Source organism: Carassius gibelio, chromosome A2 (genome assembly GCF_023724105.1).
Source record: "Carassius gibelio isolate Cgi1373 ecotype wild population from Czech Republic chromosome A2, carGib1.2-hapl.c, whole genome shotgun sequence".
Taxonomy (NCBI): domain Eukaryota; kingdom Metazoa; phylum Chordata; class Actinopteri; order Cypriniformes; family Cyprinidae; genus Carassius; species Carassius gibelio.
Window position 1 is genome coordinate 18,785,726 of NC_068372.1, and position 13,812 is coordinate 18,799,537.

Sequence of the window (13,812 nt, forward strand, 5' to 3'; positions counted from 1 at the left end):
TCAAATCATATGTGGGCCTCTGTGTGTAAAGTTGCTGTGTTGTGACGGCAATGTATAATCTGAATGTGACCCTAAACTTGCCCATGTGGTAAACAGTGATTATGGCCAAAATAGTGCCGACCAAATGTGGGCCATATTTGGCAAAGATGTGGCATTATCGACAAAGGGTGATCAGGGTGTAAACCAGATCTGGTCCACATATGTTTCAGCAAATGTGGCCTGGGTATATTAAAACATATCTGGGCCAGTTTTGGCAAAGATATGACACAATGAGCAGTGGCTAATGTAACTGTGAGCCTAAAGTGGCTCGCATATGATGCCACAAATGTGGCCCAGTTATCCCCAAACGTATCTGGGCCAGTTTTGGCCAAGATATGTCATGGTAAGCACTGGCTAATGAATGAATGAATGAATGATGCATTTATATAGCGTTTTATTGTGTAATGTGGCTTTAAGTCTAAAGTGGCCCACATATGATGCCACAACTGTGGCCCAGTTATCCTCAAACGTACTTGGGCCAGTTTTAGGAAAGATATGGCATAGTAAGCTCTGGCTAATGTGGCCGTGAGTAGAGACCTGTGCTGGATGGATTTTTCAGTCCCGCTTCAGGAAGATTCTGTTCCACGTCTGCCCGCTCCTACAGAAATATATCTTATCTGTTCCCACTCCTGCCCGCAACATTCATGTTTTGACTGACTCAGGGTTTGCTTTGTACCGGGAAGACCTCTCTTAGGTGGACCATAGCAAACAAACAACAGGTCCGCCCTTCTCCACAGGGAAGCTCTGTGGACATATGTGCTTGCACTGGACACATACAATTAAGCTTCTTCTGGTCTGGCTCCCTGAAGGGAGGAGGACTTAAGGCCAGGAGTACAACAGGCCGTGGTGTAGAAGAGGGAACCTTATGGACATACCCAATTCGAGGGAATAAAAAAGCTTTGTCTATATAGGTAGGAGCTACGGAGAGGGCCTGCATGTCCCAATGTCTTTATAGTGAGGTGGCGATCAGAAATTTACTTAATAGGGTCGAATGCAGGATTACAGAGAGCTTCTAATACCACAGCCAAGTCCCACTTAGGGACACAAGAATGTACAGGAGGCCTCAGCCTCAGTGCACTGCAGAGGAAACGTGTAACTAGGGGGTGTCTACCCACTGACTGGCCACGAGAGGGGCGTGGTAGGACGCAATGGCCAACACGTAGACCATCAGGGTAGAGTGGGTCAACCCTGTGGCGAAACGGGGCTGCAGGAACTCCAGCTCTGTACCAGCTGGGCAGTTAACTGGGTTGAGTTGGTGGTCTCCGCAACAAGAAGTTAAAACAACATTCCACTTACAGTTTCCTTGTGGAAGGAGCTCTGGATTGGAGGATGGTCTTAACTACCTCGGTTGAGAGAATGGAAACTACGAGGTTGTGCCCCCTCAGAGGCCACCCCAATAACTCCCACAACTCCGGACAGTGGTGGATTATAGTGCCCCCTGCCTGTGAGAGGAGATCCCTCCTGACAGAAATCTCCCATGGAGAACCATCGAGGAGGGCAATCAGGTCCGAGAACCATACTCGCCCAGCAAGAATGGGGCTACTAGTAGCAGACGGACCCCGCCCCGATGCACTCTCTGCTACCAGAACTCATGGGAGCAAAGTGATCAAGGGAAAGGAGTACAGACAAAACCTTGGCCAAGTCTGTACCATGGCATCCAGCCCCAGTTGAGCAGGATGAGTCAGAGAGAACCAGAGGGGACAGTGCAATGTCTCCCTATCGCAAACAGGTCCATATGAACCTGGCCAAAAACTCTCCATATCTGCTTCACTACCTTGGTGTGACATTTAGATGCCCAGGAATATGAACTTCTCTTAGCGAAAGGAGTTTGCCCTGGGTGTGAATGCAGACCTCCTTGGTGGTTTCTCCACATGTCCAAGGCACATAGGTATCACCGCGTGACCTTGATCATGTGAAGTGGGTTTCCACTCGGGGAGAACCCCTTGGTCTTTAGCCACCACTGTAGGGGTCTCATATACAGCAGGCCAAGAGGTATCACATTGGAGGCAGCTGCCATCAAACCCAGCATAAATTGATTGACAGTCAGTGACCAGCCTTCTCTCTCTCTTGCGACTGCGGTGAGGATCAACTCGATCCGAGCGGGTGACAATCGTGCCTGCATCGTGGTCAAATCCCACACCTTGCCCAGTTAAGTGGTGCTCTCTAATGAAGAAAGCACACTTTTCTTGCCATTTATTCTTAACCCCAGATCTCTCATGTGCACGAGAACAACATCTCAATGTCAAACCACCATCTACTCTAATTGAGCTAAATTCAGCCAGTCGTCGATATAGTTCAGTATGCAGATGCCATGGAGTCTCAGTGGAGCCAGAGCTGCATCTACACACTTTGTGAAAGTGTGGGGTGAGAGTGCAATTCCGAAGGGAAGAACCCGATATTGGTACGCTTTGCCCCCAAAAGTAAACTTCAGAAACTTCCTATGAGTGGGAAGGATGGAGAGATGGTAGTGTGAGTCTTTTTGATCAATCGTGACAAACATGACCTTCTTGAGGGTGAGCATCCTTGAGAACTTCAGTCGAATGACTGTGGGGTTCAACTGATGCAGTTCTAATTCCTTGAGCAGGTCGGCTTGGTATGCTTGTAAGACCGCCATGGTTTGCAGACATGTACCAGCCTGACCTGCTACCGAGTACCCTTTGCCCACCATCGCTGAAGTGGTACGTAGCGGCTTGGAGGGCAGTGACGATGCTTTTTCTCGGCTGGCCAATCGATGGTCAACTTGACCACAGCACAAGTTACCACCTCCAAGAGCTCATCATACTGTGACGACTGAGGGGGCGAATCCTCATCGACGCACTCCACGTCAACCTCCTCTCGAGAGCCGACTCTGCATGCTCCGCTCCGAAACAGATAATGCACAAATCCCATTCGTAATGTAACACGGGCAGAGAGGAACATACAGCTTGAAATGCTGCCTGCCCTCGCCCAGTTTGTGTTTAGTCTTTTCTCGTGCTTTTGACATGATGATGGACGAATAACACTAATTAAGACTCACAAACGAATATCAGACTGACACACATACAGAGAGCTTGCTGAATGACAGACTTCCTGGTCTCTGACATCCCCTACCTATGATGTCTCGCCCATTCACATTGGAGATATTCCCAAGCATTCACTGACACAGCTGGAGTTCCTAAAGAGGAACTTTGCCACACCTCATTCGGTTCTTGTCGAGTCCTCTATAATCCTCTGCAAACTTCGACAGTTGATTGAATCTGCTCAATATATTCTTTTTGAGTTGGCATTCTACTTCGGTTGTGTGTTTTCATCAACCAGGAACTGAGGTTAGATTCAATTAAATTTGTGAACCAGCTCGACTGGTTACTTCCTGAGAACCGGCTCTAAAGCATGTTTAGTTCAAGAACCGAACATAACTATTTAACACTGTGTAGCTATGACACTCAGAGACTAACTGTGTTGGTATAGTCGGAGTGAGAAGCATTAATAATAGCATTAATCTGTGACATTTTAATTGCTGCTTGGGCAAAACTTGGGTCGGGATGATTTTATCAAGTAGGACACATTTCTGGAACTTATTTGAACATTTAATGAGGACATTTTTTAAGTTCTCTTTACAATGTTGAGTATTGTTGATGCATAACTCACTTTAAGTTTAGTGTGGCCCAGATAATGCTTATTTATGGTTTATTTAGTTCATTATTAGCTACAATGTGGCTGTGTAGTGGCCTGCTTGTGGACCACTGTCAAAATGCCCCCATTTTGAAAGGAAGACCAGGGTTAGAATGTGGCCCACATTAGGCCAGTTTTGGATTATTTGGTTGGCCTACATACAGCAATGCTAAGGCTTACTTGAGGCCTAAATCTGCAAACAGTACCGGACTGCCCAAATGCCCAAATGACCTTTAATGCTGGGTTCTTTGGGAAGCTGAACAAGGTTATCTTTCCCTCACAATCAAAAACACACTTCTTTAGAGACATTATTCTCAAGCAAGCCCTGTGCAGTGCTACCGACAACTTCCATAACCAAATGAATCAGGCTGATGGGCATGATCTGGCTCGGTTGATATGTGTGATCGCCCTTCCGGGAGAAGTGCTCAGATAAGGAATTCTCGAAAATACTCAACATACTTGGATAAAAAACTTTGCAAAACTTACTTTGGAGTTGTTCTGCTGTGGTGTAATTTGCTTAATCTAATTATAAGCAATTCTGGAGAAGACTGGACTGTCTCCAGCTATCTCATCCATATCTTGAGTTCAACAGGCCATGGAAGATTGGGAAGAGGATAATTCAAAGCCAAAATTCCTGCGCCGGGTGTGGAGATAAACTGAGGTCAAGCTCTCAGGAGAGTTCCGCAGCGGATGCGCCTGACCATGTAGTTCTCAGCTTTAATGAGAGTGCAGAAGGGACCAACTCCTGTCTGCTCCACCACACCACCCACAACACAAGCAGCCTGCTGTTTAGCTAGGCTTATGTGTTCTTCATAACTGTGTCTAGTGAGGAAAACAGTTTGCTAGATGATATACAGCTATATATATCAAGATATATCAATAAAATAGACTCACTTGAATCCCAGTGCAATTAACTGTATGTAAAAGCATAGTTTGTTCAGAAGAATGTGTCTAGACTAGGGATGTGCAAAACTGCATATTTTCAAAATTGACTACTCAGCAGTTGGTCTGAAAAACTACTCCACTAGTAAGCTCTCTATAATTTGGCTCACTCAGGGTTATGTCCACCTGTCTCTAGTCAAACATTGTTTTTAAATAGGGTGATTGATATCAGTATGCTATTGTTACCTAAAATTATTTGAATTATTTTTAATTTCATCAATAAAATCAAATATGCAGTGAAAATGTGAAATGTTCCCTATTAACTGACCTAAAATATATTAAAGATGAAGTACTAAATTTACTTAAACTACTTAATAAGAGGAACCAAGAATATTTGTATTACTTGAACAACAAAGCTAAGTAAAAATATGAAAAAACAATGAAGACAATTTAAATTTGATCTAAATTTAAAATGAAAGCTGAGAATATGAAAATAGCTAATTCTATATATAATTAATGACTTAAAATAGTATAGAAATAATATACAGTACAGACCAAAAGTTTGGACACACCTTCTCATTCAAAGAGTTTTCTTTATTTTCATGAATATGAAAATTGTAGAGTCAGACTGAAGGCATCAAGGGCTATTTGACCAAGAAGGAGAGTGATGGGGTGCTACGCCAGATGACCTGGCCTCCACAGTCACTGGACCTGAACCCAATCGAGATGGTTTAGGGGTGAGCTGGACCGCAGACAGAAGGCAAATGGGCCAACAAGTGCTAAGCATCTCTCGGGGAACTCCTTCAGGACTGTTGGAAGACCATTTCAGGAGAATACCTCTTGAAGCTCATCAAGAGAATGCCAAGAGTGTGCAAAGCAGTAATCAAAGCAAAAGGTGGCTACTTGGAAGAACCTACAATATGACATATTTTCAGTTGTTTCACACTTTTTTGTTATGTATATAATTCCATATATAATTCCACGTGTTAATTCATAGTTTTGATGCCTTCAGTGTGAATCTACAATTTCCATAGTCATGAAAATAAAGAAAACTCTTTGAATGAGGTGTGTCCCAACTTTTGGTCTGTACTGTATATATATATATATATATATATATATATTGTGACGAGTCAGCTGCCTCCTCCCTGATTGTCACCGGCACCCCGTCCTAAATCGCCGCCCTTCACCAGGCTCCCGACTGGAGTGGGTGTGTGAGAGGAGGGGCGCTGGACGAGTCAGGGCTGGCGGCGTGTGATGGGGCACACCTGAAGGAAGTGGAGCCTCATTACCGCCGCTGTTTAAAAGCCCAACGCGCCTCTCCTCAGGAGACCGGTCTCTTCCCCGTGCATGCACACTGGTGTCCTCGTGGGTCCAGGAAGGGTGCGTTGAGGGACTCCCGCGCCACCAAGACGTGAGCTGCCGGACCCGCGATCCGGATGGGAACCGCACCCGTATACACGGCCGACGGGCCAGGATGCCGGGCCGTCCATCCCCTACCAGCGCCGCGGCCAACGAGAGAGACGCGGCCGCTAGGAGAAGCCGCCGCCCCTCGCGCCCCGGACCAAGGAGGGGAGCGCGTGCGGCCGCCGGACTCCGCCCCTTGCCTGGACCCTTCCTCGATGAACACTGCCCGACCTACACAAACCCCGCAGCACGACGAGGACACCAGATTCCCTGTTATTTTGGACACTTTCCCCCTTTGGCCACTTTTATTCCCTTTGTTTTATGATTTCTGTTAATAAAAGCCTCTCCGAGGCCTGACGCCACGCCCACTGTGTCTGTCTTGTGCTCCTCCCGTGACACTGGTGGAGAATGCGGGCAGGCGGAGCCTAGACAGCGCAGTTGGGAAACGTCTGGTGACGTCACCCCCCTCTCGCTTGCAAACGTTCGTGAGAACCCAGACTGGGACGGAGGAAAACTGGGGACAGCCTCCCAGCCACACAAGGGGTAAGTGACTTTTCCATTGTCATTTTACCCTGTGGTTGGTTGAGGCTGTCACTAAAACCCGGTTTCTCTGTCCCTGTTCTGGTGCGCTGCGAGAGGGAGGACCGCCCGGAGAGGAAGCCCCGCCCACTCCGACCGTTTGGAGCCTGGTTGAGGATGGTAGCACTCCCGTGTGGGTGGCGCCCTGGGGACGGGGATGTCGCTTGGGAGGGGGAATGTGACGAGTCAGCTGCCTCCTCCCTGATTGTCACCGGCACCCCGTCCTAAATCGCCGCCCTTCACCAGGCTCCCGACTGGAGTGGGTGTGTGAGAGGAGGGGCGCTGGACGAGTCAGGGCTGGCGGCGTGTGATGGGGCACACCTGAAGGAAGTGGAGCCTCATTACCGCCGCTGTTTAAAAGCCCAACGCGCCTCTCCTCAGGAGACCGGTCTCTTCCCCGTGCATGCACACTGGTGTCCTCGTGGGTCCAGGAAGGGTGCGTTGAGGGACTCCCGCGCCACCAAGACGTGAGCTGCCGGACCCGCGATCCGGATGGGAACCGCACCCGTATACACGGCCGACGGGCCAGGATGCCGGGCCGTCCATCCCCTACCAGCGCCGCGGCCAACGAGAGAGACGCGGCCGCTAGGAGAAGCCGCCGCCCCTCGCGCCCCGGACCAAGGAGGGGAGCGCGTGCGGCCGCCGGACTCCGCCCCTTGCCTGGACCCTTCCTCGATGAACACTGCCCGACCTACACAAACCCCGCAGCACGACGAGGACACCAGATTCCCTGTTATTTTGGACACTTTCCCCCTTTGGCCACTTTTATTCCCTTTGTTTTATGATTTCTGTTAATAAAAGCCTCTCCGAGGCCTGACGCCACGCCCACTGTGTCTGTCTTGTGCTCCTCCCGTGACAATATATATATATATATATATATTCTCCAAAATGTGTGAGTAACCAATGAACAATAACATGAACATTGTATTTCACATGCAGCAGGCAATTTTTAAATTTAATGGAAATGCATTCATGTACTGAATTATTTTTTTTTATAAGGAATGCTTTGTTGGAAGTAGCAGCAATTCTTTAAATGGGATGAATTTATAAACATAACATCTCAAAGAGGGTTTTGGTGTTTTGAAATGTACAGTTTGCACACTAAAGCTTAAATCTGCAAAATGTTGGATTTCCAAATTTAGTCTCTTTAAAGAACCACCGCTAAAAAACATCTGAACTCAAACCTCACCAGTTCCTGACCAACTAGTTATTTCGCAGAAGGAAGTGCCTGTACACATGTTCCATCACAGCTGGAATGACCAACCAGCCACTCCCATTCTATCTCAACACAGTGTGTTTTGCACATGTCTATTTGTGTTCATGGGACAATAAGATCTCCAACCTGTGACCCCGCAGTAGTTTCAATGGCACAGCTGTGCAAAAATACTGCACTCTGCTCACATGTTGTAGTATTGGGAAACCCTTTTCCCACCTAAACCAAATCTTAGATTAGTGATGATAGGAACTTAAAACAAATGGATGAGTAAAACAGGTCTCCTGAAAGCGTGAGAAAGCAGACATGCACAGACACGTTTGTTGATGTGATGCACTTATTTTGAGGGATTGCAAAAATGCACCCATTTTCTATAATGCTTGGGCCTGATGATATATTGGCCTTTCATTTGAGCTGTTAATCAATGCTGTAAATCTCTTGAAAGTTGAAGCTTGTTCTTCACACACATAATTTATAGATCCATGTACAGTGTCAAACTAAAGGTCCTAGAGAGTTTTGTAATTAAACATGCATGTTTGCAGTACATTTGTTTCCTGTGGTTACATGACAAATATTAAGTTAATTTTATGGAGGTCTTTATGTACCCATTGAAATAAGAAACAAATATTTTGAGTTTAGATAAAACAATAATGAAACCTTTTTAAACATGCCTGACTCAGTTTGGGTTGTCCCTTATGTGTACTTCTATTTCTAACAGCAAATTTCTTTAAAGAAATCTTTAAGAAGCAATGACAGACAGACAAGATTGTCTTGTCATTCAGTTTTCAGGATATAAGCATTCAGCCAAATCTTCAAACAATTACATTAAGTGCAATTATAATTTTATTGGTTCCTCTTAATAATGTGCTCTGAATCTAGACCTGAGGTTATAAGGACAGGTTTGGAGAGTATTGTTCATCTTTAGGCTAATGCAGAGGGTGTTGGTGCTCTGAATGGCGGATAATTCACCTGCACGCACACTCCATCTGTGGGCTTTATTAATGCACACTTAAGCATGACCACTGTACAAAAACAGGTCTTGGCAGTGCTATTATCTGTGCTTTTGCACTGGTTTCATCTTTTGTTCTCATCTGTGCATTTGTCTGAACATAAATCTTATCAACACAGTCATACAATACAATTTTTGCTTTTAGTTTCCTGCTTTGAAATCTTCTCTGTGAAGATTAACCATTTTTGTAACAAATATGTAATAAAAAGCTCCTTTTCATTAAATTCAAAGATCCTTTTCATATCCATTGACTTTCTTTGAGAGTTGTTTAACAACATTTTTTAACTGGTGGGATAGCGTTCTGAATAATATGGTCACGGACAGCCAGAGGAAACAAAATTAGAAAAAACAATCTATGTAAAGAATACATTGCAACAACCAAATAATCATGCACCGTTATAGCAAAGTATACTCTTATCATCTTTTAAAAGGGAGGAATTTTTTTTATACTGTATATATGTTTATATATATATATATATTTTTTTTTTTTTTTGTGAAAAGTGTGAAAAGTTACACTACAGTGTTTTGGATTTTATCTGTTGCTTGGTTGAAACTAGACAAATTAAACTAATTCCAAAACCTGCTTCTTTAACCCAAATTCCCTCTGATATTCTTTTTCTGTCTATCCCTAGATCACAAGAGAGAGGCTCTTCAGTGGCAGACAGCAGCCGGGAGGCCAAAGCCCAGTTCACACTCTGCCTCACAGTCCCTTACATTCAGTCCAGGGCTCTATGTCTCCTCCTACACCACGCTCCATGCCCTCCTCCCCTTCCAGGATCCCCTTCGGTCACTCTGTTGCCATGCCTGGTGGCGCCACCTTACCCAGGGACCGTTTGTCCAACGTGCCCCCCAGTCGCTCCATCGCACCCTGCCCCAGTGCCATCCTAGAGCGACGGGACGTGAAACCAGATGAGGATCTGAGCAGCAAGAGTGTTCCTTTGTATTCAGAAGCTTACGGTTCGTCTGAGGCCAGGCTCAGTGTAGCCTCATCTCAAGGCAGCCATACTGGAGACATCCCGGATGGGGCGGTGTACATCCAGCACCGCTCCGTCAAGTCTGTCGGTGCGTACGCAGATGGCCAGGATTTGCAGCACTCCCTCTACAGACAGAAATCTCGCAAATACAGTGAGAGTCAGCTCGCCTCTATGGGCTCCAAAACACCGCCGGCTTCCCCTCACAGGGTCAGTGAGGTCAGAATGATTGACATGCTCCCAGGCCAGAACTCCCACATGCCCTCACAAGGTGTGGCAGCGGAAAGAGTATCACCTGTGCGAAGATCTTTCCGAAAGGAAAGTAATGGAGCCATGGAGGTGGCGACCAGGGTAAGAGGCAATGTGGGCTCCCCTGTTTTTGCAGACCTTCCACCCGGTTATGGAGAGAGGCAATTTCAAGGACACATGGCAGACGGAAATCCTCAGAGGTGGGACTTTTTGAAATGACCTTCATCTTATTGTTTTGTGAGACAACACAAAATGTTTTTCTGACCCATTGAGGCTTATGTGTATATTCTATGATACATTCTTCTGATGTTGTTATTCATTCAAATAGTGCATAAGTAATCAAAGGCTGATTGGGAAAAGAACACAATAGTCATGTTGCGTGGTGAAGTAAATTAAGTTAAATTGAGAAGAGGGCAAAGCTCAAAATTCACATGTATACTACCATGCCTCGAATACTGAAGTTTACCAGAGTTTTGCCCTCAGGAACAGAGAACGGCAATATAATTGGCTGGCTTTAGCATTGTTTGCACTGTTTAATACTCCTTAGATCCTCGGCTAAATAGAATGTGATCATTTATGGAATTATCTCATGTGACCTGTTTGTTTTGCAGTGAAAGAATAAGGGCAATGGAGCAGCAGATAGCCAGTCTTACTGGACTCGTTCAGCATGTTCTTACGAAAGGGCCAAATCCGATTTCCAAAGGGCCTTCTAGGTACATTTTCACAGAAACATTTAATGTGAATTATAAATAGCTTGAATCTAATTTGTGTCAGTATTATGTGAAGATAAAAACAGTATAATGAAAACTCGTGCAAAATGATTGTAAGATTTAACGTTTTGACCTTCTCTATAGTGAGAATGCTGTAAAGATGGGGTCTCAGTCACAGAATGGTCAGTAAACATTCACTTATCCATTATAATGATGCTTCTTCCCTCCAGAGCAGTAACTTCATAAGTTGGTGTTTTTGTCCAGGCGTCTGTACTGTAACATCACCTAAAGACCCAGTTGTGCAGACAGACAGTGTTTCAGCCGAGGTTCAGCCTCCTGTTAGAGACCCTGCTATATGCTCAGTCCTCTCCACCTTCAGGAGAAACGTCTCTGACCTCCGGCTACAGCTCCACCAACTCAGACAGATGCAGGTAAACATGAGATTCAAACTGAAAAGGGGTTCTGTCCAGGGCATCTGCTTTTTTAAATGCTTATTCTACAATATTATAAAGTCTTATAATATAGATATTAGTGCTGTCTGTCAAATTAAAAAAAAGTATTTTGCAAAGTTATGCAATCATTTAGTAGTGAAGCAACTATCTTCACATATTTCACTACTAAATAATACACTACTGTTCAAGCGTTTGGGGTCAGTAAGATTTAAAAAAAAAAAAAAAAAGAGAGAAATTAAGCCATTTATTATTTTTAAAGATCATGACGGGCCATGCATTACACTCCTAGGCCTTCAGTGGTGTCCTGAATTAATCCACCTCTTAATAAAATCAATATGACGCCACGTTTATAGAAACCACTGTTTTCATCACTGATAATAATAATATAAAAAAATCTTAAATAAATGCAATATTGGTGAGTATAAGAAAATCTTCTCAAAAACATTAAAAACTCTTACCCAAACATTCGAATGGTAGTTTATAAACACACATGCACATAATATATAATTATAGTAAGGTGATGTAGTGTTATAATATACACATGAGTTATAATATACAGTTGGTCAAAAGACAAGTGTGTTGATAGAGCTTTTCCTTGCACACACAGCTGCAGAACCAGGATGCCATGAAGCAGATGCTGCGACAGGCAGAGCAGAAGATCTCAGAGAGGTTTTCAGACACTGTGCTGCGCCTTGAGGACCCTGTTCATAGACAACGAGTGCAGGTGGAAGAAGAAAGACACAGATATCTGGGCATGGAGGAGAGAGTTCTCATGCAACTCGGGTAAGACAATAGATCAGCAATTTTTATGTGACCACTTGAGACCTTGACATTAATTAGCCATGAAGCATTCATTATGGGCTGGTCATCTGTAGAATGTGAGAGACAGCTGTAGACGAACAGAACAAATCAGTGCATTGATTAATGGAAACAAATGAGCCAGATTTGATGCTAATTAACTGCTCACGTCTAATCAAAACTGAATTCTCCCAGATCCCCCTTACTAATTAATTATAACCCCATGCCTCCACTCAATGCTGAATGCACATAGATGTGAACTGAGGGGATTTTTATATCATTATTGTTGAATGGACTCTTGAGTATTTTTCTAAAACCCATTTGATGGTGTAAACCTTAATAAAGTAAAACTAGTCTTACCTATATTGGGTGGATGTGTGTGTGATTGCATGAAACAACGCAGTTAATAATCCACTGTCCCAACCTGTCTCAAGAAGAATAAGGCCTGAGAATGTTTCTTTGTGTTTCCTGTCATGATGAAAGTGTGCTGTCCTGAAGGGGAAATAGAAGTCAGATTGCTTCAGAAATAAGTATGTGTTTAGTCACATTGTGCATGAAACCAGAGTTCTTATTAAATTGTTAACTTAAAATAAAAAGCTATAAAAATATTACTAGAAAAGAAGTTGGAAAATCACAATGTTAACTGGAACTGAAATATAATATTAGATAAAAAAAAAAAAAGCTTAAATTTAGGAAAATTAGCATCTAACTGAAATAAAATCTTGAAGTACTAAAATGACTAAAACTTAAATAAAAAAAGGAAAGCTAAATTGAAATATTTCAATAATTATAAAAATTACAGAAGCACAATAAAATTACTAACACTTGTTAAAATGAACGCTAAAAATATAAAAACATAAAAACAAAAACTCATTCAAAATATGAATAAATACTATATTAGTACATAAATTATAATAATATTATACTACATTAAATTTACAAAGCATTTTATTCTAGTGACCAACAAATATCAGTTAATACCAATAATAACAGCCAAGAAATGTTGTTGCTGGCTTAAGTTAGATTGTGCTTTGGTGAGAAAGATAACAAAAAGCAGGACTTGACATTGTGCATGGGAAAGCCCTTAAGACCCCCCTCAGGTAAATTACACAAAACACAAACCATTTCCCACAGGGATGATGTTAGGCTGTGATCTCAGCGCATGTGTACTGGCTTGCAGAGTCCTGCATGGCTGGCCCTGCTAAAGACTTTACTATGCTGGTGCAACTCATGGTGACCAGCTTCAACAATTCACACTTCATAACCGTTTCAAGAGGGATGCAGTTAGAAAATCTGAGTAGGTTATGATGATCCTCTGAAAGTATTTGGCTGAGGGCAGAATTTTGTGGCCAACTTTGCTAACGCAGCCAAACATCTCTATATGTGAACTGTCAGTCAATGACTAACAAGACTAAATCACGTTAAACAGGTTTCATCCTCGAGACTAACAGTCAAGACTTGCTTATTACACAGTATTAACTGTCATTAAATGCTGCAAATGCTGGATTAAATGCAATTGAAACATATATAAACAGTGGTGTCCGAATGTTTGAGTTTTTTTTTTTTTTGCTTAAACCAGGAAATGAACAGAAAGTTCTTTTAGTTGAGTCAAGTTAGTTTACATGAAATTGTAGAGAACATACAGCTTGAGCAAAAATACTTGTTATATATCCTTCTTTTCTTGTTTTTTCATAAAAAAAAAAAAAAAAACTGACTATGCGTTCTGTACTAGACTAACTGAGACTTGTCATGGCACTTGTATACTGTTGTTGTTCTCTTGTTGACCTGACTGCTTCTAGTGTTCTCATTTGTAAGTCGCTTTGGATAAAAGCGTCTGCTAAAGGATTAAATGTAA

General features: G+C 43.4%; 1 protein-coding gene across 15 annotated transcripts in view; it reads left to right on the forward strand.

Annotated features, from left to right (window-relative positions):
* si:ch211-207d6.2 (sickle tail protein) overlaps positions 1-13,812 on the forward strand; it is a 53,875-nt gene that overhangs the window by 30,100 nt on the left and 9,963 nt on the right. For 14 of the 15 annotated variants that reach the window (XR_008187408.1, XM_052617332.1, XM_052617341.1 and 11 more), the window contains exons 6-10: positions 9,410-10,197; positions 10,609-10,710; positions 10,852-10,891; positions 10,971-11,138; positions 11,767-11,942. Coding sequence is in view for 14 of the 15 variants with exons in the window: in XM_052617332.1 (XP_052473292.1) it covers positions 9,410-10,197; positions 10,609-10,710; positions 10,852-10,891; positions 10,971-11,138; positions 11,767-11,942 (1,274 nt within the window). In the remaining variant the exon portion in view is untranslated. The remainder of the gene's footprint in view (positions 1-9,409; positions 10,198-10,608; positions 10,711-10,851; positions 10,892-10,970; positions 11,139-11,766; positions 11,943-13,812) is intronic. The other variant, XM_052617268.1, reaches the window with a different exon arrangement.